General features: G+C 45.7%; 1 protein-coding gene across 2 annotated transcripts; it reads right to left on the bottom strand.

Moving 5' to 3' along the window:
* Positions 1-1346: 1346 nt before the first annotated feature.
* Positions 1347-27688, bottom strand: Retreg3 (reticulophagy regulator family member 3). 2 transcript variants are annotated; one of them, XM_041644078.1, is made up of 9 exons: positions 27355-27688; positions 12690-12796; positions 9178-9208; positions 8166-8292; positions 7331-7415; positions 5992-6129; positions 4764-4846; positions 4130-4262; positions 1347-3408 (listed from the first exon to the last, which is right to left on the bottom strand). In XM_041644078.1, exons 1-9 carry the CDS (start codon positions 27591-27593, stop codon positions 2951-2953), a joined length of 1401 nt encoding a protein of 466 aa, XP_041500012.1. In that variant the 5' UTR covers positions 27594-27688; the 3' UTR covers positions 1347-2950. The 2 variants fall into 2 exon arrangements, with proteins under 2 accessions (XP_041500012.1, XP_041500013.1); XM_041644079.1 differs by lacking the exons at positions 8166-8292; positions 12690-12796; positions 27355-27688.
* Positions 27689-27817: the final 129 nt, after the last annotated feature.

Here is a 27817-nt window from a genome sequence, read left to right on the forward strand (position 1 = left end):
GCTAGCTGGACCGAGTGGCCCCTTCCACTTTAAGCTGCCGTATGTGAGCACTCGTGATCCTGAACTTGGCCCAGGGGTGGGAAGGGGAAGAAACTTCAGGGTCCCAGCTCCCGCGCCGCTCAGAGTCACAGGGTGCACCCCCGGGAGCGTGGCTAGGAAAAGGAGCACCAACAGCGTCCGTTTCCGTGTGTCGCGTGTAGGGGGCGCTCGACACCAGCGGTGGTTTGAACGCCCAAAAAGGCGGTAGGGAGTAGAGGCTACTACTCAAGCCACAAGTCGCCAGTTAGCCCCCGCAGCAACACCTGACAGGTGCTTTCCATTCCTGACCTCGGTGGTCAGTCCGGTGGAGCCTGAAATAAATATTTCTAGTTTCTGAGGTCTGCTGAAGGTCAAAGAGCAGCTGTCCTTGCAGCTCAGAGTCCCGCGGAAAGGCAACAGTATTAATTTTTCAAGTCTTCTGCTACGTAAAACTTATTAGCGTTTGTTCAGATCATGTTTTTTTTGTCTCCTCTTATATAAGGGGCAGTGTTAAGAATGAAACCGGGCAGTGGTAGCGCACGCCTTTAATTCCAGCACTAGAGAGGCAGAAGCAGGTTTATCTCTTAAAGTTTGAGCCCAGCCTGGTCTACAAAGTAGCTAGGATATCCAGAGCTGTTAAACAGAAAAACCCTGTCTTGCAAAAAGAAAGAAAAAAAAAAGCATTAAAAATGATGGACTAATGAGGCTGGAGAGATGGTTCAGCAGTTAAGGGCACTTTGTTTTTTCAAGACAAGGTTTCTCAGTAGCTCTGGAGTCTACCCTGGTACTCACTCTCTAGTCCAGGTTGGCCTCAAACTCACAGAGATCCGCCTGCCTCTGCCTCCCCAGTGCTGGGATTAAAGGTGTGTGCCACCATCAGGCATATTTGGTTTTCTTGGAGACAACCCTGGTTTGGTTCCTGCACTCAAGTAACTGCTAATTGTAACTCCATTTCCAAGAGATCAGACCCTCCCCACCCCCCAGGCACCAGGCAAGTTGTGGTGTGTGTGCATGCAGGCAGGCAAATGCTCATGTACATAAATAAATCTAGAAGAAAACAAAACCCAACGGGACAAGTGCCAGCAAGGGTGTTGTACTGATGTCTTGGTTGTAGGAGGGGAAATGCTTTCATGAGGGAGAAACAGGAAGGGGCAGGTGGGCCCCTGACACCTACCTGGGCGTCCCCTTCTGAGGTGGTCACGGCCCCAAATTAGCTATTACCAGATTAGTAAGAGAAGACCTATCAAAGGAGTACACCATGCAATGGCAGTCTCTTAAAGATTGTTCTCATACAAGATTTATTCCCCAGCACCCACCCCCCACCCCAATTCACAGTGGAAGATTCGGGAGATTCAGAGCAGGGTCCCACTGGTACAAGAAAGACCTTCTGGATTTTGCTCTCCCTCCCTCCCTCTTCCTCTTGCCAACTCCCAAAGCATGAAGTTACACACGTTCATGCAAACACACAATATTCCACTCCTTTCCATCACCTCCCATTTTCTCCAGAGAGCTCACCTGTAACACAGCTGGCTCTAAGGAAAGAGATGTCCAGAGCATCTGAGAACCTCAAAGTGGGGAGATGCCATTACTCCTCCCTAACTTTCACACTCAATGACTATGAAACAGGCACCTAGCCGTTGCCCTTCTCACTGTTAAGTATTTTCACTCCCTGGCCTCTCTACCTTGTCCATCAACCAAGAGCAAACATGTTAGCACAACCCCCAACCTGCAGCACATGAAAATGGGCTCTGTCCAACGTCCCTCACCCAAATATGGGGGTGCTGGGGGAGTGGTCCCTGAGGATCAGCAAAGGGTTAATGCAAGAGGGAAAGAGGATAGAGAATTTGGCTTGAGCTCTCATTTGGGAGACAGAGAGAGGCAGTAGGCTGGCAAAGGTTTAGAACCAATGATCATTTACAGGGCTTTGTTTCACATGATTTGACCAGGGACTGCTAACACACACCCTTCAGAACAGTGTCTGCTGGTTACCAGCACATCCTTACTTTGAGGGTGAGCCCTCAAAGGAGTTAGGAAGCAGTGTGGGAAGAAGAGCTGCTGGCTCCTCGGATGAATGCCACAGCCATTTGTAAAGTGCTACTTTGCCACCTACCCCTTGCGGAATTATTGCTTCTCCGGAGGAGGAGCAGGGGAGGAACTGGTACATAAAAATGGGTATGATATTGCTTTGCTCGCTGCTCAGATGGATGGTCAAATGGAGCCAGGGGTTAACAGCACCAAAGACAACCACACAGCTCCAAAAGATTCCATGAGACCTCAGGACAGAGAGGCACTCACCAACCCTGTCACCAGCTGATCCTACAGCTCATGGTGACAGAGGCTCAGCCCACGTCACATTCACATTTCTTACGTTCTGCAAGCACTCTGCAGTGTTGAGGGTCAGTCATCGAGAAATGAAGATGGGCTCAGGGACAGGAAGTGGGCCTGCTCTGCAGAACCAAAGGACAAACTTGCTTTGAGAACACAGATCAAATCATGGTAAAAGACAAAAATGGAAACTCTTGTAGCTGCTGCCTGACTTCTGTGGCTCCCGTGAGGTGAGAAGAGATGGGCTCTTACATCAGTGAAGGCCCCTGAGCACCCAGACCTAAAAGCAAACAGCACTACCACCTCAATATTGATTCCCCAAGGGGAACCACTATTCCTCCTTTCTTGCCTGCAGTACCGCCCTGTGGAGAGACGTCTCCCTCGGGGCAGCATGTGCTCACTTCAGTGACTAAGCACAGAAATGGTGTCTAGCTGGCAGCAAGGTAATGAGTATGTTCTCTCAGCAGGCCTCTGCATCAGCCAGGCCACCCAGCACACAGATAAAATTCAGGGGACAAGACCGGGTTCTTCCCTTGCCCCGTCACAGTAAGTGGGGTGGGGAGAAAAAAACCCTACATCACAGTGACCCCCTCAAAGGAGTCTCTCCTCAGTGGCTCCTGGAACTGGCAGGGTCTAGCTGATTCAGCTCTGATTGGTCCAGAAGTTCAAAATCATCTCCCTCAGCATCAGTGTCAAGGTCTGAACTAGGAGCCCGGAGGAGGCCTCTTGTTGCTCTTCGGGGAGGTGGGCCAGAAGGGTCTGTCTGGGAGGCCCCTGACAAGGCCAGCTGGATCATGCCCTGGGAGACCAGGCTGGCAAGGTTGCTGGTAAGGTTAGATCCTCCAGGAAGGGACCCAAGCAGGAGCTCTGGCAGTGCAGCCTCATCCCGACTAGCAGGCAGGACCTGGGTATCCCCAGCCCCTGGCGGGGGGCGGTACATCACGCTGGGCATCCCAATGCTGGTGTCGTCTTCATCATCCAGGCCAGCAGGATCCACATTAATGGAAGGGAAGTCTGGAAGGTCTCTGGCAAATGATTCCTCAGGATCACTGTGACCATCTAGGTCTGAGAGAACACAGGTATGTGAAAATGGTGGCTACTTGGCCCCTTGTGCTCCATATCCCAAAAACCAGGTTTTCCCCTACCCTGTACCTTTTTGTTTTGTTTTTCGAGACAGTGTTTCTCTGTGTAGCCTTGGCTGTCCTGAAACTCACTCTATAGACCAGGGTAGCCCTGAACTCGGAGCTCTGCCTGCCTCTGTCTCCCAAGTGCTGGGATTAAAGACATGTTCCAGTACCACCCAGCTTCCCTGTTCTTCTTCTTCTTTTGGTTTTTCAAGACAGGGTTTCTCAGTAACTATGGAGCCAGTTCTAGAACTCGTTTTGTAGACCAGGCTGGCCTTGAACTCACAGAGATCCACCTGCCTCTGCCACCCAAGTGCTGGGATTAAAGGCGTGTGCCACCACCGTCTAACTTCCCTGTTCTTAAGATAAAGCAAAACCTGTGGGACTGGTTGGCTTTTCGTCATCACTCAGATGACCATTTGCCAATTAGATGACTAACTGCCACGGAACTGCCTGTCTTCCTCTACTGTGCCCATGAGGCCAGAGGCAAAGATTAATAATGGACTGGGGGCTTCAAGAACAACAGCAGTGCTACCACACCCTTGGGTGACTCTGCTACTTGAGCCACAAACCCAGGAGAGGAGGCAACAGTAAGACTCCTGTCTAAGGAAGCTGTAACACAAGAGTCAGAGTTACTATCAACTCAAGTCAAAGGTTCTCACCTTCCGAGCCTTCTGTGAGAGGTGTCTGGCCCCTTGACAGGTTAAATGTGCCGTTGTCTGTACAGGAGACCTCAGCATCAGAGTGCTCCGAATCTGTAATAGCCAATTCCCTGGCCACAGCAGAATCATCCAGCTTACAAAAAGAAAGCAGCAACAAGTCAGAGATGATGCCGCCACCAATTTGCTTTACTAATGCAAGCCCTAGAAGAGACCCAAGCCCACCAGTGAAATCAAAGAGAGATGGGAACTACGCCCACCATCTTGATGCCTGTTACAATGCTTCCCTAAAAGAAACATTCTTTCTCATCAACCTTTTGATCTCAGACAATCCTGGGTAACCAGAAAAATATACTTATTAACCAAACCTCTAGGAGGACTGGCTGTTGAAAAGTTTCTGTCAGCTCCAGGTTTTCCCCTGATGGAACATGCTGTTCACCAGGCTCAAACTGAGTTCTAAGGCCCCATACAACACCAGGTTCTGTTCTCAGAACTGCTATTGAGAATAAGGGGAATCTAGGGTCTTTGAGGGTCCTTGATAGGCTTAAAACCTGGTTACCATCTTAATGTGAGCTGCCAGATGGATAAAGAGGAATTAAGAAAATGGGCCCGGTAGAGCAGCTTCCACACAAGATACCTGAGGACAGAAGGCAGCAAGCTCCTCTTCACTGTCACTGTGGTTGTCCAGGGCACGTTCTGGGTGTAGAGCTCTGCGGCGTACTATGTGGAAAGAGCAGAAGAGCTTGATGCCTTCAAGGGAAAAACTCCCTTTGAACTCCAAAAACACCATAACACAGGAAAAGACCCTCTAAATAAGGTTCTAAGTCTACATAGCAATGTCTGAAGGTAAGGATGCTGAGGCTAAGTAGTAACATGAGATTACATCTTTCCTCCAACATCCCTCCTTCTTCCAAGCCCTACACATCTCTAGAGATTCTTGCTAGAAGATAAACTACCAAACCACCTAGCAACTCTGAGGATTTGCCAGGGATAAGAGGGCACAGTCATAAGCAAGAGAAGGGAGGCGCTCACCTTGGCTTTTAGGACTGAGATTTTTCAACTAGTTGGCCCAGATGAAGCTGGTGACCACATATGGGATTCTTTGAAGGCCAAGGTTTAATGAAACACCCAAACTGATAACAGCAGAGAACGGGGCATATTGGTGCTCCCTTTTGTGTCGGGCACCTATGCTGTGCACTTCTGGCATCTATGGTGGCTGGTTTCAGTCCACTTTGGAAGACAGCTTTCAGTAATGGAAAGAGGCTAACTTTAAAGTGCAAAAATCCTACATTAACATTTACCCAGTTCAAAACCACTTGAATCTCAAGGTTGATGCAAAGATTACTTAAAACTGTATATGGAAGCAGTCAATATGGTGCTCAGACTCTTGGAAGGTGTTTCATAATAGCAGATGGACTACGGACATTTTCAATGTCTTTCATTAAACTTGGAGCTTTTCTCAAACTGGTTTATAATGAAGGCCTAAGGATTCTAAGTCAGAAGAATTGGCAAGCCTGCCTAGGTTTCTCAGAAATAAGATATTACACTTCCTTACCACTTTGTATTCCTACCAACCATCCCCTACTTCTACTTGAAAATTTTAAAATTACTTTTATCTAGTTATTGTTTCTATATACATGTGAAATAGTATACCTGTAGAAGTGAGAGCACAACACACTGTGTGTTCTCCTTCCATCCTGAAGGTCTTAGGGATTAGACTGAAGTCATCAGGCTTGGTGGCAAGCTGCTGAGCCATCTCATGGACCCTATTTCTTTTGCTTCTAAAGACTTATGCAGTATGTGAGGCCTGGCTTCTCCTCTTTCTCAAACTGTCACATAGAAGAAAGCCACCCCATGACACTTACATTGTCTTTCTCTCTGCTTGGACATCATGTAGCCACGGACACTGAAGTCCAGCCGCTGCAGAGCTGGCTTCAGTCGCACATAGGCTCGATCCCACAGCCGGTGATAGACAGCCAGAGGCCACATCATGACAGTGACAACTAAGAGTGGAAACAGCAGGAAAATGGAGACCGCACAAAGCAATCCTGCCTACCCTCTGCTATTGTGTCCTAATTCAGAAGGGGCAGAACAATTCTGCTTCTTTCTGCTGGTCCCCTCACTAACAATGCCTGTTATATATAGTTTTTGAGAACGGGACATCTGTAGCCTCCACAGGGTACAGGTCATGGCTATAAACAATATAATACGCCACAGACAGCACAGGGACAGAACCAGGAAGTGTGGACATATAAAGCAAAATGGTGACAACCAGTGATTCTGAGATAAATTATGTACAAAAATAGTACACCTAGATGCCCATCGTGATGGCACACAGCCTTTAATTCTAGCACTTGGGAAGCAGAGGCAGGTGGATCTCTGTGAGTTCACAGCCAACCTGCTCTATGCGGTGAGTTCCAAGACAGCCAGGGCTATGCAGAGTCCTTGTCTCTAAACAAACAAACAAACCCACAAAAATATAAGCAAAATAAAATACCCAAAATTTCTTCCAGCCTCAAACAGTACATGTCAACAAAAAGTAACTACATTATAGAAATGTACTTCAGAGGAGGGAAAAGTCCTCCAGAGCGAGAACAGAGAAGGAACTCAGAACTGTCCGGAAACCTTCTCCATACAGAGCCAGTCCTTCAGGGTGGGACACACGTGCATTAGTGAACCCTCATCAACGTCTACACCTAGGTAAATGGGCTGGGGACATACGTGAGCGGCACAACACTTGCCTGACATGCATGACATGCTGGGCTGCATCCCCAGTACTGCAAGCACCCCCCAAAGGAAAATGGAGTTTATGCCTTTATATGTGGAGTACCAGTTCCATGTGAAAAGACATTTAACGACACTAATCGTGCCCTGAGGATATGAAAAAGTCATTGTTGGAGAACAAAATATTAATAGCACTCTTCTAAGACCAGTGGTCCTCAGCCTGTGCGTTGCAACCCCTTGGGGTCAAATGATCCTTTCTCAGGAGTTACATATTAGATATTCTGCATATCAGATATTTACATTAGGAGTCACAACACTTATGAAAATAACTTTATGGTTGGGGTCACCACAACATGAGGAATTGTATTAAAGGGTTGCAGCATTAGGAAGATAAGAACCAATGCCCTAGACCCAAGGTTGACTATGACTGGAAAGTTCTGAGCGGCGTACAGCTTGTAAGGGAAGTACATTTATACTTACGCATCAAGTAGGACAGCAGGAGCCCAGGGATGTAGCGGCCCAACATGGCCAAAAAGGTAAGTATCCCACAGCTCAGCAAGCAGAACTGGAGAAGCAAGAAGCAGTAATAAGTTTCTGCCACCTAGCAAAGGACTGGGGTGGGGTAGGGATTAGTGGAGATGTGACTAAAGGTTCTTTATGCTCTGAGTGAAGCATGGACATGTCTGAACAACAGCTACGGTTACTCGAGTCCAGTAGGGATTCTCCCTGGGCAGTCAAGAGAACATTCCCTTCTACTCAAGCTTCTTGTACATGGCTAGCCCCATACAGCTGACCTTTCATGCCAGGAAATTGCTTTGAGTAAGTTTGAGCCAAAAATTCTCTCAGAAAACGCATATTAGTGGTGTTTTTTTTTTTAAGTAAGAAAGCAAAAATATAAAACCCTACAATTTATCATATTTCATATGACAAAGAATGCCCACAAGCAAGCTTTCCTTCCCTTCTTGAGACAAGAAAATGGCCTGCTCTGTGGGGCTGGAGATGTAGCTCAGTCGTAGAGCTTGCCTAGCATGCAGAAAGCCTTAGATTCAATCCCCAGCACAGAAAGAAATTTAAAGAAGGAAAAAAGAAAGAAAGAAAAGAAAACAGCTACTCCAAGTGACAAGCACACCAAACACGGAGTCCTGCTCTTGCCTTCATTTTGATGGCCAGAAGGAACCCCTTCCTATAACCTCCCTTTGTTTCTACGAACCTCAAGTCTCTTCTTCCCTGAATGAGGACACATCATGAAATAGGGTTTCAACTTAACATGAGCTGAACTGATGGTCAGAGCTAAAAGTTAAAAGGGAGGTCTTACCTTGCCTGGGTTTTGCTTTTTGAAAAGCAAAAGATTCCTTATGAAAATGGTCCCACTAACCCAGACTTCAGCTACATGGTGGCAGAGCTCGGGGACGCTGAGCAAACGAGGGTGCACAAAGCCCCAACTATGGGAGAGAGAAGGGGGAGCTGTGAAAGGAGGCTGTTTAGGGTTCCCTACCTGATATGCAGGAAGCCAATGCTTCGGGTTTAAACAGGTTGGGAGCGGCTAGTCCCAGGTGCTTTGGATGTGAAACGTGTCTTTCTTCTTGGCTTACGAGGCTGAAACTTGAATTTGTGGACTAGGAAGACAAACTTGTTCTGACAACTCCACCCTATGAGCAAGTGGCTCAGTCCACAGGTATAAACCTGCCACTAGCTCCAAGGCCCTTTGTGCTCAGAACACCGCCTTCACCACACTTGGACCACTGCAACTCCCTGTGACTGCAATCCAGGGACACAGTAAGAGCACAGTCTGACGGACTCCACTGCAGCCAAGAGGGAGGCAATGTGAGGGGTAAAGCAAAACCAGAAACAATCAGCAGAGGAAATTCCTCTATCAGACATGTGGGGTGGACGGATTAAGGAATGGAAGCAGAACTCGAAGACACACAGGGAGGGATCTCTAGCACTGCTCTGCTGATGCCAGGAACCAATGTTTTCTGACCCAGAACTTAAAAATAGCCACAGGTCACAGAAAACACCAAGGATGCAGGATAAAAGCCAGGAGACAAATTAAATTAGCTCCCTCTGTGTTCACGCTGCGGCTTACTAACACAGCTACTTCCCGGGCATGTCAGGTTTAAGTCACCAATGATCCTTCTCCAGAGTTCTCATACTATAAGGGCGAGAAGACACTGCGTATTCTCAACCTGAACTTTGGGACTTGTGATTATTTCAGAACGGACTAGGCGTCTAATGCTGTGTCCAGAACATGGGGCTAGAGACATGTAACCAGAACAATACATCAGAATCCATCAAAACAACAAAAAGAAGTAACTGGTATTCCATACCTCTCGTTGTCTAATGCGTCAGGTCTTGGCACTACAACAATAACACAAAACAAACACCAGTATTAATTGGTAGACAAAACTAAACATGAAAATATTAGGCTGTCTCTTGGTCTGACTGTTCAAGTTTTAACATTTAAGAAAAAGTAAATTGCTGGGCAATGGTGGCGCATGCCTTTAATCCAAGCACTCGGGAGGCAGAGGCAGGCAGATCTCTGTGAGTTCTGAGTCCAGCCTGGTCTACAGAGAGAGTTCCAGGACAGGCTCCAGAGCTCCAGAGCAACCCTATCTTGAAAAACCAAAAAATAAATAAATAAATTAATTAATTATATTAATTGTCAATAAAAAAGAAACCCCATGTTATACTACCAGAATTAGGAAGCTGCAGACAATGGAATAATGGTTTATGTGTCTTCAAACGAGAAAATAAAAGATTTTCCATGAGGAAAGAAAGAAAGGACACATATGTACCATTAGAGCTGTGCTAACTACTTCAGCCTACAGCCAAGGGGTATGAGAACACAGTCCCTCCATCCCTGAGTATGTCGGACTGCTCAAACACATCACCTGCCAAACTTCTAAGGCATGCTGTAACTACTCCACCTCTAGAGATTTGCCTGTGCTCTGAATAATGTGGTCTTTTGACATTCAGACATGAGACAGGCTGACTACTTGAGGACTCTATAAAGCAGCAATGTACATAAAGCTCTATGCTGTGGTCTGAACGTCCTGCTAACACTTCAACCCTGACATGTCCAGAATCCACATCATTTTCCCTTTCAGGGTCCCACCTGACCCAATCTCCATTGCCTCTGCCCACCTGTGTTAAGTGCATGCCAGTCCCCCACTCTTCCTATTCTGACCCTATCCACTAAGGATCAATACTGAGACTGAGCTATCTTTCTTCTTCATGCTCTCCAAACACCCATCACTGAGTTTCATGGACAACATATTTCTTCCCACAGAGATACAGCTGTAGTTTCCCAATAGCTTCTGCCTTTCCCTTTGGTTTATTCCATCCACCCTATAAAACACCATCAAATTAATCTTTACTCTCAACTCAGTATGTATGTAGCTCTTTTTTGTCTGTTTGTTTATTTTTCGAGACAAGGTTTCTCTGTAGTTTTGGAGCTCGTCCTGGAACTAGCTCTTGTAGACCAGGCTGGACTCAGAACTCAGAGATCCGCCTGCCTCTGCCTCCCGAGTGCTGGGATTAAAGGCGTGCGCCACCACTGCCCAACATAATCGTAAAAAGTTTTTAAATGATTGATCTTTCACTACCTAAACATGTAAGCCTAACTTTCAAGAACTTATAAACCTAAGTTCTCTTAAAAACAGACTTCTCATTCCTACCAAAGTGTTCAGTTCTGTTCTCAGGAGACCCTTTGCAAATTGTGTTTCTTTTGTTTGTAGAGAGGATCTCGTATACTTAAGCTAGCCTCCAATTCACTGGACAGCCGAGGCTGACTCTGAAGTCCTGCTGCACGGGCTGGCGTAACAAGGGTATGACACCACGCTGCACTACTCTGGAGTGCTTTAATCAAGCTACTGGCCTGCCTAGAAATGTATTCTTTCTTTATCTTCCATATATTTTGCTTCATTCAATGATTGAAATAGGCAACAACTGAAATGGGGATAAATACATGAATATATCAGTCACACACTGCATATATCGCTGATATTGTCCCTTGAGTTGCCATTAATTTTTCTTTCAATAAGTATGTTAATTTTTCTTTCATATAAGTTTTTGAAAAGAGAAACCATATCTTTTTTTTTTCTTTTTTGTTTTTTGAGACAGGGTTTCTCTGTAGCTTTGGAGCCTGTCCTGGAACTAGCTCTTGTAGGCTAGCTCACAGAGATCCACCTGCCTCTGCCTCCTGAGTGCTGGGATTAAAGGCGTGCACCACCACCCAGCTCATATTTCTTTTCCTTTGGGGGGTGTTCAAGACAGGGTTTTCTCTGTGTAATGCCACAGCTGCTCATAGACCAGGCTGGCCTCGAACTCAGAGATCCACCTGCCTCCTGAGTGCTGGGATTAAAGGCATGCACCACTACACATGGCAAAAAACCGTATTTATTAGAGGTTATTATATAACTTAAAAGAAACTCTTGGGGCTGGAGAGATGGCTCAGGGGTTAAGAGTACTGACTGCTCTTCCAGAGGGCCTGAGTTCAATTCCCAGCAACCACATGGTGGCTCACAACCATCTGTAATGAGGTCTGGTGCCCTCTTCTAGCCTGCAGGCATACACACAGGCAGAATACATTATATATATATATAAAAAGAAACTCTTGGGAGGTAAATTGATGCTACCTCGAGCTATATATGGTAGTATGTACCTGTAATCCCTACATCTGGGAGGAAAGGCAGGAGGATGAGGAGGTGAAGGCCATCCTCAGCTACACAGTAAACTGGAAGCTAGCTTGGGCTACATGAGACAATGGGTATTATTTTTGTTTTAATTGATGACCAGGCATGGTGGTGCTCAAAAAGGAGAGGTAGATGAACATCTGTGAGTTTGAGGCCAGCCAAAGCAACACAGTTAGACCCTGTCCCAAAAAAGGGATGGAGAGATGGTCTGGCAGTTAGGAGCACTGACTACTCCTCTAGAGGACTGGGGTTTGATTATCAACACCCATGTGGCAGCTACCAACTCTCTGTAACTCCAATTCCAGTGGATCCAATGCTCTGTTTTGGCCTCTGTGTGCATTAGGCACACAAGAGATACACAGACATACATGCAGGCAAAACATCCATTCACATAAAATAAGAATGAATTGATGCTATCTCAGTAGATAACAGTATCCAGTAAGATCATTTACGTCTAAAAGACAAAACAAAACAAACAAAAAACTGTTAAGACTATATTCCTCAGGCCAGTTATACTGACATCACCACCACAGGTGGCAGACACAGATCTGCTGACATTAATGTAACCACAGGGAGGCATAACCCAGCTCTATGAACCCATACATGAGGCATAAGCTTTTCTTATTTTTTTTGAGACAGGGTCTCTCTACATAGCCCTGGCTGTCCTGGAAATCACTATATAGACTAGGCTGTCCTTGAACTCATAGAGTGCCTCTCTCTGCCTCCTGAGTGCTGGGATTAAAGGGGTGCTCCACCACCTAAGGTGGTGTAAGGCCTAAGGCTTATGTTTTTTTTTTTTAAACATTTATTTACTTTATTATGTATACAATATTCTGTCTGTGTGTATACCTTCAGGCCAGAAGACGGCACCAGACCTCATTACAGATGGTTGTGAGCCACCATGTGGTTGCTGGGAATTGAACTCAGGACCTTTCGAAGAGCAGTAAGTGCTCTTAACCGCTGAGCCATCTCTCCAGCCCAGGCTTATGTTTTTCAAATGTCTCCTAAAACAAGCAATTCAGACTTCAGGTATTAGTCCCCAGCAACACATATCCCTCAAAATCAAACAAACAAAAAACCTACAGGCAAAAATCACATAAAAAGTTGTTGCCAGTTCAAATTGTTCTAAATACTACAAATCTTACCTGTTATCTCAGGCCAAATTTTGTTCTTCCATTGATCAATACAGACAATGATCATCAAGCTGAATGCAAGTAAAAACACAAAACGAAGGGATGTCAGTGCAAAAAACCTACAGAGAAAGAAAACAGAAGAGGGTCACTAAGCACTGAAGCCAGTTAAGAGAGATCACATGTGCACTATGGGCTGCAGGAGGACACCCTAGTTCTAGGCTTTTGGTGGCTGCTCAGATGTTAACCAGTAAGACGCCTTGGTTAAATCACACCAACTTTCCAGACCTCAGGTATTTTCCTAGGGAGACAGTAATTTGCTTCTGTAAGGGAAAAGGACTAAATCAAATATCCTTTCGACTGTGCGGTCTATCCAGTTCAGAGACAAGTTAGGGCGACAGCAAGTACTGACTTACTAAAGGAAGTGCTGATACCAGTCAATGCAGCCTATCCCACCCCTATGCCCACCCGTCCCTGCATCCCTCACTCGTCTCCCCACCGTCAGTTCTCTGTTCCTCCACTTCCTCTGTCAAGTCATACACACGTCTTGATATAGCAATACACAATCTAGGAAGCACAGAAGAGAGAAAGTATATGGTACTTGTTTAATATGGTTATCCCCAGTTGTATGGAGTATGTCTAAGTATCATTTTAGATAGGTCTTCCTATAGAGCCCTGGTTATCCTGGATCTCACTATGTAGTCCAGGCTGGGCTTGAACTCACAGACTACCTGCTTCCTGAGTCCTGGGATGAAAGGTGTGCCTCAACAATACATGGCATTCCACTTTATCAGGTTTCTCAATGAATTCAGACCTCATCACATCAACTGGATAGATTTCTAGCCAGTGACTTTCAGGGATTTGTCTGTCCCTGACTTCTTAGCACTACGGTTATAGATGTGTGATTTCTTAGCACTATGGTTATAGAGCTTTTACATGGATGCTGGAGATCTATGTTCAGGTCTTCCTGCTCGCATGCCAGGAAGTTTACATATGCAGCTCCCCATCCCCAAGTGGGGTTTATCTGATGACAGCAAGGATGGCAGTTCAACATACAGAGATATGTATAGCACATCACATCAATAAAACGAGGGGTCCTGGGAATATAGTTCAGTTGGTAAAGCGCTTGTCTAGTATGTATGGGACCTTGGGCTCAATCCCCAGTACTGTATAAACCAGGCATGGTAGGGCATGCCTATATCATCTTTCAAGAATGCCCTTTATTTTTTTGTTTTCTAGGTGGTTTGAGAGAGAATGGCCTGCAAAGAGGGTGGTACTGTTAGGAGGTATGGCCTTGTTAGAAGAAGTGTGTCACTGTGGAGGCAGGCTTTGAGGTCTCATATATGCTCAAGCCAAATCTAGTGTTTCAGATCACTTCCTGTTGCCTGTATGACACCATGATGCACCATGGTGATAATGGACTAAACCTCTGAAAATGTAAGCCACCACCACAATTAAATATATCTCCTTCATAAGAGTTGCCTTTGGCGTTGGAGAGATGGCTCAGAAGTTAAGAGCACTGGCTATTTTTCCAAAGATCCTGAGTTCAATTCCCAGCATGGTGGCTCACAACCATCTAGAATGATATCTGGTGCCCTATTCTGGTGTGCAGGCATACATGCAGGCAGAACACTGTATACGTAATAAATTTAAAAAAAAAAAAGAGTTATGATGGTCATGGTGTCTCTTCACAGCAAATTTAGTTAGAAACCCTAACTAAATCAGAACTTGGTACCAGAGACTGGGATATCGCTATAAAAGGCCTGATCATGCTTTTGTTTGAAGGAATATGAATTTGGGAGTTTGGATTAGGAAAGCAGTAGAATGCTTTAAGCGATGCTTAATGGGCCATACCAGTAGGAACAGTGATGCTAAGAGTGATTTGAACTGTAGGGGCTGGCTCACGAGGTTTCAGAGAATTTTATCTGTTGCCTACACATTGTTCTTGTGATATTTTGGTGAAGAATGTTACTGCTTTTTGCCCTATCAGAAAAGTTTGCCTGAGGCTAAAGTAAAGAGTTTTGGATTAATTCCCTTGGCAGAGAAAATCTCAAAGCAGCCTAGTATAGACTTTGTTATGTGGTTACTAGTGTTAACTCTAATGAAGATACATAAAAGGAGCAAGAAAAATATGTGAAGAGAAAAAGGAGCACCAGGAAGAAAAACAGAGCTAAGTTCTGTATCCAAGGGGAAAAATAGATTAAGAAATGGAATAAAGGGAGTAGTGACCTCAGGGCAAGATCCCACGTAAGACTTAAGAGTCTGGTGTGGTGGTACACTAACTCCAGCACTTGGAAAGCAGTGCAGAGGCTGAAGGATCTCTTTGAGTTGAGGCCAGTCTGGTCTACAGAGAAAGTTCTAGAACAGCCAAGCTTCGATAGTGAAGGAAATCATGGGAAACAGAAAGTTGGTTGTTGGGGACTGTAGACCCTCAGACCCTGAATTTCTTTGTAAACAACTTGTTATGCCTGCAGCTGCTCTGAGCAAAACAACTTGTTTTTCTATGTCGGCCACTTGTGGAGGTGCATGCCTATAGGATTTGCTGAAGGAGGCAGAAGCAGGAGGATCTGGAGTTCAAGGACGATTGCAGAGCTGTCCTGGCCGAGACTTCGGGATCATGCCGCTGGCCCCTACTGTCACCAGCCAGATGGCTGCTGTGACTATCTTGTAGCCGGCACCAGCATTTAATTTCTTGTTGACCACAGAATGAGCATGTTCATTAGGGCATTTTCCAACCTATTGCTATCATATTTGTACTACACCCATGCCAGTCCAGAACCTTGGTCTAATTATATAGAAAAGCTGTTGGGAGCTCTGGACCTCCAGACCCTGAATTTCTTGTAAGCAACTTGTGTTTGCAGCTGCTCTGAGCATGAGACCCTCAGGAGTTCCTAATGGCAGGGGAGTAGTTTCTGGTGGGTTTGGCTGGGGCATGGCTATCAGTTAAGGATCCCTATATAAACTGCCCTGGAACAGAATAAAGGGGCCATTCTTGGGAAATTCAAGGATGACCCGTGTCTCTTCCTCTGTGTGTTTAAATCTCCAGGCCCTTTCCCAGCTTATGAACCATCCTGTAGTGCAGGCGCCACACTACAGGCATAGTACAGGCAAACAGTACAGTTGGTGAAGTTGTAATTGATTAGGGGATACATGTTCCAGTTCCAGTAAGCAGAGAACTTGGCAGCTTCGGTCACATGGTTCTGGAATTAAGGACAGAAGAAAGGAGCTATGGGATTTGCCTCTACGACTAAGGAAAGCTGTAGTGCCTGCTACGGGATGGTATGTGAGCCAGGAACTAAGCTGGAGACTTAAACACACACACACACACACACACATACACACACACACACACAGACATGGGTCATCCCTGATACAAGAATGCCCCCTTTATTGTACTCAGGGGCAGCTTCTATAGGGCTCTGGCCATGCCCCAGCTCTCAGGATCTTTCGGCTGCAGTCTCATCAGAACCCACTCCCCTGCCATCGGGGTCTCGTGCTCAGAGCAGCTGCAGGCTGCTCAGAGCAGAGGAAAACAAGTTGTTTACAAGAAATTGAAGGTCTGGTGGTCCGCAGTCCCCAATAGAAAGCCGCTGAATCCAGGCATGTGTCGGGGTGTCCCTGGGTAGAGGCCTAGAGAGGCCACTATGTGAAGCTGAAGCCTGGATTGTCTTGGAGACCCCAAGATGTTGGAGATGCCAGAGTTGTGGGATACCTAACAAGAAAAACTGCTAATAGGGAGTGGACCAGTCTAAGAGAAAGAAGTGTGTTTCAGTCAACAAAGCTGAAAGGAGTTGGGGATTTGAAGAACCTTGCTGCGGAATATCTGTGTACACGGTAAAGATGTGCCTAGGATGCCTTCTGATTGGTTTAATAAAGAGAATGGTCAATAGCTAGGCAAGAGAGAACAGGTGAGATTTCCAGGGAGAGAGAAAATTCTGGGAAGAAGAGAGGTGGAGAGATGCCAGCAAGATTCAAAACAAGTCAAACATACAGTACAGAGAAGTAATGGAGCCCCTTGGCAGAATGTAGATTAATAGAAGCAAATTATTTAAGTTATAAGAGCTAGTAGGACAAGTCTAAGCTAATGACCAAGCTTTCATAATTAATATAAGTCACTGTGTTGCTATTTGGGGCTGGTGATCTAAATATTCTGATAAAAAAGTGTGCTTCAGCTGGGCGGTGGTGGCACAGGCCTTTAATCCCAGCACTTGGGAGGCAGAGGCAGGTGGATCTCTGTGAGTTTGAGGTTAGCCTGGTCTAAGAGACAGTGTCAGGACAGGCTCCAAAGCTACACACACAAACCCTGTCTCAAGAAACAAAAAAACAAAACAAACAAACAAATAAATAAAAGCTTGCTTCAGAACCTTATGACATCTGTCATGGAGTTTGCCCAGCTGGTTTTCCGTCTTGCTTTGGGTCAGTATTTCTTTACTACGCTCCTTTCCCTACATCTGGAACCGTAATGTATATCCTATGTCATTACATGTTGGACTTGTTTTTTAATTTTGATTGGGATTACAGTTAAGGGACTGCATGAATCTCAGAAGAGACTTTGAACTTTGAAACACTGTTGGGGACTGTGATTGCCTATGGGGACCCGTGAAATTGAACCGAATGCATTTGCACATTACAACATGGCTACAAGCCTTTGGGCACCAGTAAGCGGAATGTTGTGGTTTGAAAGAAAATGGCCCTCAAAGGGAAATAGAAATCCTAAGACAGTTTTGGGTTTTTTGTTGTTATTTAATTGTTTTTTGAGACAGAGTTTCTCCTGTCCTAGAATTCTCTCTGTAATCGGCTGTCTTGGAACTCACAGAGATCTGCCTGCCTCTCCCTCTTGAATGAGGGATTAAAAGTGTGCACCACCACCATCTGGCGGCATGTCACTGTAAGAGTTAAGATCTTGTTAGGTTGCCTTGGTTGTTCTACTTTTTTTCCCCAAGATTTACTTATTCATGTATTTTGTGTATGAGTCCTCTGTTCATGCACACCAGAAGAGGGAATCTGAAATCTGATCCCGTTACAGATAGTTGTGAGTCACCATGTGGTTGCTGGGAATTGAACTCAGGAACCCTGGAAGTGCAGTCAAGTGCTCTTAACCACTGAGCCATTTCTCTAGCCCCATGTCTCCATAGTCAGGGGCTGAAGTAATCTTGTTTCAGCCTTCAAATTTTGAGACTACAAGCAAGTACCATTGCATCCAGCAAAACACAGCTTTTTGTTTGTTCATTGGTGTTTTCAAGGCAGGTTTTTTCTGTGTAGCCCTGGCTGTCCTGGAACTCACTCTGTAGACCAGGCTGGTCTCGAACTCACAGAGATCCTTCTATCTCTGCCTCCCAAGTGCTGGGATTAAAGGTGTGTGCCACCACTGCCCAGCAAGACACAGCTTTAAGGTTAGAATAGGAACAGAGAGATGGCTTGGCGGGTAAGATGACTTGTAGCACAAGCCCAACAACCTGTGTTGGGTCCCTAGAATCCACAGTGGAAGGAGAGAATAACTCTGACTTCCACGTGTGCACACCCACACTGACACACACACAAACAAAAAGCAGACACTTAGCCAGGTGACTGTGGTGGACACCTTCAATTCCAGCTCTTGAAGAGGCAGGTGATCTCTGAGTTCAAGGCCACCCTGGTCTACAGAGTGAGTTTCCAGGTCAACCAGGAAGTATACAGAGAAAACCTGTTTTCAGAAATCAAAAAACAAACAAACAAAAAAGAATACACTTATATACTAATATAAACAAAACAAAAATTAGGCCAGACACAGTGGCACATGCCTTTAATTCACGTACTTTGAAGGCAGAGGGAGAATCTTTGAGTTTGAGGCTGCCAGCCTGGTCTATATAGCAAATCCCAGGCCAGCTGGGACTACAGAGTGAGAAACCTGTCTCAATAATAATAACTATACAAATAAAATTTAAATAAAAAATAAAGTTAGATGACCTTGAGTTTGATTCCCTAAACAGAAACATTATGTGAACTTCATTAGTTTCCTCACGGCCAATGCGATGTTAACCCATCTTGAGCCAGAGGGTTAGCAGAGTTGGTAAACTGCTTGACTGAAGCCCTAGTCTGATCCTCAGCACTAGAAAAACCACCTACAATCACTTGGGAGGGAGTGGTAGGAGGTTCAGAAGTTCAAGGTCATGCTTAGCTACCTAGTGAGTTAAGAGGACGGGCAACCTGGGTTATCTTATAGACCTCTTCTTTTTTTTCTTTCTTTTGTTCCTTTATTAAAAAGGGAAACAACAGACTTAACCACCTATGAAATATCACATTTGATCCTGCCCCCCTCAAAAAAAAAAAGCCAAGAGGAAATGCAAGGCACCAACACCCACCTATCACAGTTCTGCTCAGCTGTCATTCACCTGGTCAAACAGGTCAAGGTCACCAAGAGCTGGCCGTCAATAGTCAACACCTTGGAAACACCTTCAGATCAAAACTTGCCTAATAACATTATGTAGTCACAGAACGAGCTTTAAGGATAGTATTCCTATATTATAAAAAACAAAAAGGCTAGGGACGGAGCTCAGCTGGCAGGGTTCTCTGCATGCACTAAGGCCGGGCTTTGATCCTTAGGATTTAGGAAGTAGAAGCAGGAAGAGCCAAAGGACTTCACAGGGAGTTTAATACCATGCTAGGCCACATCAGACAGTCTCCAAAGCTGGACATGGTGGCACATGCCTTTCATCCCAGCACCTGGAATGACAGAGGCAGCAGCCAGACTGGTCTACACAGTGTGTTCCAGGACAGCCGGAGAGACCATCTCAAAACACCAAAAGATAATAAAATTTTTTAAAAAGTAAAAGTTTGTATAAGACAGATTAATTCCTAGCATCGAAAATCAAGAAGCCTTACCTAGGCATACACATGAAGACAAACACACCCACAGAATTGGTAAAGGAACTTCAGATTCTGTCCACAGACATTTCTGTACAACAAACAGCAATGCATACCACCTGTACACTTTAAAGTACAATACAATAAACCGAAGGATGAAAGAAAATGAGACTCAGAAACCCAGTCACCAGTGACAACTTGATTCCAATGTTCCTATTCCACCACTTTCAGGCACAATAAAAGGGCACAATTATTCACGCGATTAAAGAATGAAGGCAGCTTAGCAGGAATAAACTCAAGAGGTGCCCCAGGTCACTAATCTCCTCAAAGCCAGCACCCCTTCTCAACAACTAAGCAAACTCAACCAGGCACACTTCAGTCAAACCCTGTCACAAAATAAACAGAAATAATAGAGAGACATGTGCCCTACCCAAGTGCAGTTGTGTTTACAATATGACACGCCAAAGTAACAATAAGGGAGGGGGACATGTGAAAGAAAGAGAGACAAGTGGTAAGGAATCTGAACAAGAGGGAATAAGGAAAAAGACATCCAAACTAGGAGCAGGGCTGCACACCTATAATCCTAGTACTCAGAAAACTGAAGCAGGGGGGATAAACAGTTTGAGGCTAGCCTGAACTATATAATGAGACCTTTCTAGAAAACACACACACAACTCAAACCCCAAATCCACAAAGTTTGTTAAAAAAAGCATACAAAACATTTTTCAGCAATTACAATCAGCATAAAAACTTTCCAACTAAGCAAAAAACAACTGCAAATACAGCCAACTCGGACTATGAATTATTTAACTGGGGGCTTTCTTTGTCTGCTAGTCTTTCTGCTTACTACAGACTCATCCATATTTTTCCTTAATGACTTTCCTTATTTCTAAGGGCAAGCGTATTTGGTGAAGGTTTAGAAAATGTAAGAAATAATAAAATGCCGAGCGTGATGGCACTCAGGAGACAGAGGCGGAGGCAGAGGCAGGCAGATCTATTTGAGTTCGAGGCCAGCCTGGTCTACAAAGTGAGTTCCAAGACAGCCAAGTCTACACAAAGAAACCCTGTCTCGAAAAACAAACAACACAACAAAAGAAAATAATAAAAATGAGTATATCACTATGAAACAACCTGGTTTGCACCCCACCTTACTGTTCACCCCCAGTACTAACACACATACCATTCCCGCCTCCCCCCGCCACACACACACACACACACACAGAGCCAAGCATAGGGGAAAACTGAGGCAAAAGAATCCTAAGTTTCCAGCCTGGGCTAGCTAGCTACCTAGTGAGAAAGGAAAAAGGAAGAGAGAGATGGTGAGGGGACAGTGTGGGGGAGGGAAGGGAGAGAAAGAAAGAAAAGAGAAGGGGCCGGGCGATGGTGGCGCACGCCTTTAATCCCAGCACTCAGGAGGCAGAGGCAGGCGGATCTCTGTGAGTTCGAGACCAGCCTGGTCTACAGAGCTAATTCCAGGACAGGCTCCAAAGCCACAGAGAAACCCTGTCTCGAAAAACCAAAAAAAAAAAAAGAAAAGAAAAGAGAAGGGGAGAAAAGGAAGAGAGAAAGAGAACTATAAACTTGAATCTGATCATGCTTCTGAAATCAACCCAATTTACAGGAAACATGAGGCAGGAGTGTGCTAAGTCACAGGGACCAGCGGCAAAGTCTCAAGAGCAACCTCTGGACAATGGATCTGCTGGGAGCAAGCAGACACAACCACACACTTTAACTATTAACCCAAGAGAAAGGAGATTTTTGGTCACTTGTTTTTAACGCCAAAGCATCCTTTTTGAGGGGAAAAGCAGACATCTCAACACCGCACAAAATCATTTTTCCATATGATAAAAATAACAGCATCTTAAACATCTATTTTTTACAGAGGCATCTATGAAATTAAAGTTTTGAAAATGGTCCACCACCCACATATATGTCCTGAAAAATTAGTACTTTATTTTAAAAATATTAACATATAAAAACATTGGGAGGCCAGCAAAATGGCTCAGGATAAAGGTACTGGCTATGAAGCCTAGCAACTTGAGTTCAACCCCTGGAGAACACATGGTAGGAGAAGACAGACAACTCCCACAGTCTCTTCTGACCGCCACACTTGTGTCCCTGCGTCTGTACACACACACACACACACCCCAACACAAAACAGAAGCTGGAAAGATGGCTGGGCAGTTAGAGCACTTGTTCATGCAAAGGATCTGGGTTCGATTCCCAGAACCTACACGGAGGTTCACAACTATCTGTAACTTCAGTCCCAGGGAATTCAACACCCTCTTTGGGCCTCCGAAGGGACTAGGCATGCACGTAATATACATACATACACACACACACACACACACACACACACACACACATATACATACACACACACGTGTAGGCAAACCACTCATGAACATAAGATTAACAAGTCTAAAATAAACAAATATAAACAAACAAACAAACACACAAATCACTGGGAAGTATAATTTAGTGGTTTGAATGAGAATGCCTGAATGCTTAGTTCCTAGTTAAATTACTGAAACTGTTTGGGAAGGGTTAGGAGGTGCGGCCTGTTGGAGGAGGTGTGTCAATGGGGGTGTGTTTGTTTCAAAAGTCCATGCCAGTCCCAGTATCTCTTTCTCTACCTGCTGGCCCTGGATGGGGAGATAAAACCCTCAGCTACTGCTCCAACAACATGCCTGCCTGCTTCCCAGCATGATGATCATGGACTAACACTCTAAAACTTTAAGCAAGTTCTCTGTGAGTTTGAGGCCAACCTGGTCTACAAGAGCTAGTTCCAGGACAGGAACCAAAAGCTACGGAGAAACCCTGTCTCGAAAATTAAAAAAATTAAAAAAAAAAAAAAAAGATGTGCTTCTTGGAATAGCAATCTAGTGTCCAAAAAAGACCATGAGAAATTATAGAAATAAGCAATTTTCTGGGGGGCTGGAGAGATGACTCGTGGTTAAGAGCACTGGTTGCTCTTCCAGAGGACCTGGGTTCCATTCCAAGCACCCAGCAATTCATAACTGTAATTCCAGTTCCAGGGGACCTGACATCATAGCTAACACTGATATTCATAAAATAAAAATAAAAATTTTAAAAACCTGCAAATAAAAACAACAACAACCAGTTTTCTGGGAGTTAACTATATAGCATGGCTCTTCAGTACTAACAGAAGTTAGAATTTGTTATAAATAATGTTGCCTAGCATATAGGAGGGTCTAGGTTCAGTACATTCAGTATACACAGTAACATATACAATCATAAATGATGTCACATATATTTTCAAATTTGTTATTTCTAGGCTCCTGTGTCATTACAGAGCATGCCTGTCTCTGCGGCACTTCAGAACACAGCATCCCATTCTATAGGGACAGGGAGCCCATTATTGTGCAGCACTTGTGACTGCCTAACGAGTTGATGAGCCTGTCACTGGTAAATGAAAAGGAAAAATTAACCCAACCTATATCACATGATAGCTGCTGCTTGCACAAAAAAACAGAAGTGAAACCACCCGACCCTAAAACAGAGAAAGTACCATGCAGACAAAAACTGAAGGTAAGGCTGGCGGCAGCTCAAGAGACAGAGCGTGTGCCTAGCCTTCATGAAGCCCAAGTTAACCCCAGCTCTAAAACAAACAAGTGACTAATCCCCCTCGTCTGCAAAGGGACACAGCTGAGGAGGACATTATCAGGAGCCTTCTAGGCCACCAATGAGACAAAGGAGGCCAGCCAAGACAACAGACTCCCAAGAGCAGAGAGGGCCAGTTTTGACTACCTGGACCCTGTCTTTAAGCAAAAACAGTAGGAAAAAAGAAAGAAAAAGAAAGAACTGATCAGCAGAAACAGTCGACAGTGTTTTCATCTAAAATTTGCTTCCCCCCAGACAGTCCACTTCCCAGCCAGGAACTCACTACACAGAACAAGCTAGTCTCGATCTCAGAGATCTCCCTTGCTGAGTGCTCGGGCTAACAGCCTGCACCACTCTGATCCATCCATTTGTGCCCCAAAGAACGATGTCTCTATCCAAAGGGGCTTTCCTTGCCATTTAAGGAAATATTAAAGTTTTTTTTTTTTTTTTTTTTGGTTTTTCGAGACAGGGTTTCTCTTTGGTTTTGGAGCCTGTCCTGGAACTAGCTCTTGTAGACCAGGCTGGTCTCGAACTCACAGAGATCCGCCTGCCTCTGCCTCCCGAGTGCTGGGATTAAAGGCGTGCGCCACCACCGCCCGGCTAATATTAAAGTTTTAAAACCAGTAATGTTTATTTTTCTAAATAAAACATTTCCAGAACTCATTCAAGAAGAGGGTGGGGGCCGGGCGGTGGTGGCGCACGCCTTTAATCCCAGCACTTGGGAGGCAGAGGCAGGCGGATCTCTGTGAGTTCGAGACCAGCCTGGTCTACAAGAGCTAGTTCCAGGACAGGCTCCAAAACCACAGAGAAACCCTGTCTCGAAAAACCAAAAAAAAGAAAAAAAAAAAAAAGAAGAGGGTGGGGTTCCCAAAGGGATGGGGGTCCCCTCATTTCCTAGTCCTACCATTTTCTAGCTGCATCTAACTCCGTAAATCGGAACTCTTGTACACCCTTAGCCACTTGCAGATCACTTTCAATCTTGTGTTTTAGGGAAGGATAACTTTTTATTTGCTTAGGTAATATATGGGAAGGATAACTTTTTAAGTCATGCAAACAACACAGTCTACAAACACACATCCCCCCTCAGACCTCCCTGTAGAGAATGGTTAACACTGCCATAGTGCACAATCACACACCCTCACACGCAAGTAAAGAATGGATAACCCTGGTAACAATGGTGATGGTAAAAGCAGTTCTCATGAGAGATCGACAATCAACTGTGGGTTATGCCATTATCCCCAACAACCACCCAGAATCAGACAAGGTTGGAAAGGAGCCCCGAGGTCCATAACTCTGTGAGCCCAGAGCTGCTAGTGAAGTGGGGGAAGGAGCCTGCAGCTCCCACACATTTCTTGGGCTCCTTATCACCTGTGAGTCAGATCAAAGTCACAAGAGCCTGTTCCTTTCAGACCCTGTCATGAAAGTCTTGCTGACTTTCATGGTCTCCCTGAAATCACCCACCTGCCGATGGTGCCGAGACTAATGAAAATAGAGGGAGGCGGCTCCTATCCCAAAGACAGGAACAGGCCAGGACCAGGGGTGAGGTGTGCGGTAAGACTTCTGATAGGGCCACCATAATTTCTCTGGAACCTGGGGAGGGGGCTGTAAATACTATGATTGTATACTATATACATGATTTCTTTTATGAACCTATTATGTGTAGGAGTTAAGAGACCATATTCAAAAACAACCTGAACCTACACAACACTGAAAGAACTTTGTTCTCTGAGTTTGGATGACTTGTGTGTGTGTGTGTGTATGCGCCGTGTGCTATGTGTGTGTGTGTGTGTATGTGTGTGTATGAGTGTGTGTATGTGTGTGTGTGTGTATGAGTGTGTGTATGTGTGTGGGGGTGTGTGTGTGCGCGCGTGCGCACAACTTGCAGGAGGTAGGTCATCAGGCTTGAAGGTAGGTTCTAGTCCTCTGCCCAATCTTCTGACACCCCAGAATGCATAAAACACCCCAGCTTTTTTTGTCATTAGTCCCGACAAATAGTGAAAGAAAAGTTTTTCAATTTGGTTCTTCTGACCTAAAGTAATGACCCTTTCTCAAAAAGTCTAAAATCTAAACAATCATTTTTTACTTTCCTAAGTGAAATGGCAGCGCCCACAAACACGAGTGCAATCTGTTCAAACCTCAAAGGAAGCTCATTTCTCCCCAAACCATCCTACGACCACCAATGCCCAGCTACTCTCAACTATTTATCCCCTTCACAAGGTGTGACTCCCCTCCATAAATGCCGTGCTCAATTTACTCTCTAAGTCCTAAACCACCAGGCTCTCCCCCAGCAGAATTCTAGTGCGAGTTGGGAATGTAACCAGAATAACTGGATTGTGGCTACGCGGCAGGCAAAATACCAGGAAACGCCAAAGATAAACACCAGCCACAAGGTTTTAAGAGATACAGCACACAAGAGGGGTTCTAAGAAAGATTCTAAACACAGACTTAGCTTAAGTAAACACTACCAGGGTCCAGGCACAGTGTGGTGGCCAACGTCTACAGCCTAACCTTCAGGAGGTAAAAGCAGGAAGATCAGAGTTCAAGGCCAGCCTAGTGTACACAGGACCAAAAAAAAGAATACACTGTTGGAGACCAGCAAATACCGATGCAGTTTAAAAAAACGTTGCAGTGCTGGAGAGATGGCGCGATGGCTAAGAGCACACACTGCTCTGCCAGAAGTTCAGTGTCCCAGCACTCACAATCACCTGTAACTCCAGCTCCAGGGGGATCCAACGCCTCTGACCTTCATAGGCACCTGTACTTGCTGCCCATACTCTCATCTCCTCTCTCTCTCTCTCTGTCTCTCTCTCTGTCTCCCTCTCATACACACACACACACACACACACAGATATAATTAAAATAACAAATATAAATCCTTAAAAACACGTTCCATGAGTCAGGCACAGCGGTGCACTTCTTTAATCAGTTGGTCTACAGAGAGTGGTCCAGGCTAGCTAGCTAGGGCTATATGGTGAGGCCCTGACGCCGTTTTAAAAAAGGGCTGTTTTTGTGCTGTCTCTGATGTACACCTCAACCTCACATTCTACAAACTGGTTTAAAGTAGCCCGATTTCTTTTCCCTGGGAGTTCTGCCTGATAAACACTAATAATGGGGGGGGAGGGGGGCCTGATATCTGAAGCCAAGAAAGAAACAGTACCAGAAATTGATGACATGGGCCTGAAGCGTACCTCCACCGCTAGAGCACTTACTCAGCATGCACAAGGTCCTGGGTTCGAGCCCCAGTACCTAACACACACACACACACCCCACTTTGTTTTCTCAGACTTAACTCAGGATAGTCTCATCTCACACAGCTCTAGAGGCCTCAGTAATGTGTCAGTTCATTCCCTTGGAATTTGATCAGTACTTTGGTTATTAATAAACCCAAACCGTGCTTGGTAGACTATGAAGCCCGAAGTCCGCATAGGAGGTTTCACTGTCCCAGAGAATGAAACAAACAGATACTTAAATGCAGTGCCTCTTGTGCGGCTAGAGAGAACTCCCAGCTCGCAGACATCTTCAACCCCCTTGACTGTAATCCACGGCTAAGGATGCCTTCCTAACTCCTCGGAAGAGAGATCCTAAATGGCCCTGAGAAGGCTGACATCTCATCATTGTTTCCTAGTCCCCTTCTTTTCTTAAGACTTCTAATTCTCTTCAGGCTGAAGCTCCAAACTGACTTCACCAACTTGACTAAGTGAGACGGTACCTACCTAACATGCTAATTCATGCTAACCGGTTCAAGCTCGTTTTTCTCCTCACACCCATGGATACCTTTCTACAAGACCTTCTGCTTCTCCTCCCACAGTAAGTTAAAAATCTCTGGAAACCACACTGGGGCAGGCAAACGAAACACAGGAGATAGTCTCAAAGTGAACTAGCTTTTTTTGGCCAACAAGAGGAAGAACCCTGGCTCACTGCGAGCGACTCAAGATGTGACCAGAAGCTCCTGGAGAGTGTGCGGGGCGAGGGTGCCGGAGCGGGGAAAGCAGGGAAGACGGGAAATCAAGCCCTGTGAGGATCCGGGGTGCCAAAGCCTGGAGGCGGGCGGACGGGCGGGAGAGGGGCAAGTGAAGCATCATTAGGCGAGAACGAGAAGCAGCCAGGGCGGCGAAAGGAAACGGGGCAGGGCAGGCGAGAGGTAGACCCCGAGAGCAAAATGACGAATCCGCGCCTTGTAGGGGTTAGCTAGGGTCCCGTCCGGGTCTCTCACCAGAACGCCGCGTTCAGCCCCAGGCAGCACAGGGCGCTCCTGGCCGGCCGCTCCCACACCAGGGCTGCCTGCACCCGGCTCAGCAGAGGCTCGTAGGGCCCCAGCACCTCCACCAGGGCCCGCTGCGCCGCCTCAACTTGCTGATCGCGCTCCCAGGAGCCGGACGTAGCTCGGCGGCCACTGAAAGCCACCCCCGAAGCTGCGCCCGGGGCAGCAGCCACCCCTTCGGCCTCCTCCATCTCCCCTCCAGCAGCCACAACATCCGGGGCCACGGCCCGGTAGTCACAATAACACTGACTGCGCAGAAGCGCGATTTGGCTGCGGAGGGGCGGGGGATTAGGCCGAATCGACCCGTGCGCGCGCATGCGTACAAACGCTAGCGCGCAGCGCTGCGTCGAAATAAGTTCCAGGCGGTGAGCGCGATCGGCAATCGCGCATGCGCAACCTGCATGACTGAAGCCCA

Source organism: Microtus oregoni, unplaced genomic scaffold (assembly GCF_018167655.1).
Source record: "Microtus oregoni isolate MIOR12 unplaced genomic scaffold, Mior012 000091F_ref0000469, whole genome shotgun sequence".
Lineage (NCBI taxonomy): Eukaryota > Metazoa > Chordata > Mammalia > Rodentia > Cricetidae > Microtus > Microtus oregoni.

Bases quoted from the DNA above. Each gene is read 5' to 3' on its own strand.
- Retreg3 (XM_041644078.1), bottom strand. From the start codon at position 27,593: ATGGAGGAGGCCGAAGGGGTGGCTGCTGCCCCGGGCGCAGCTTCGGGG. The intron at 8,293-9,177 runs GTATGGAATACC...TCTCTCCCATAG, and splicing joins GACGCATTAGACAACGAGAG to TTGGGGCTTTGTGCACCCTC. The intron at 4,847-5,991 runs GTAAGTGTCATG...CTTTCCACATAG, and splicing joins CAAGCAGAGAGAAAGACAAT to TACGCCGCAGAGCTCTACAC.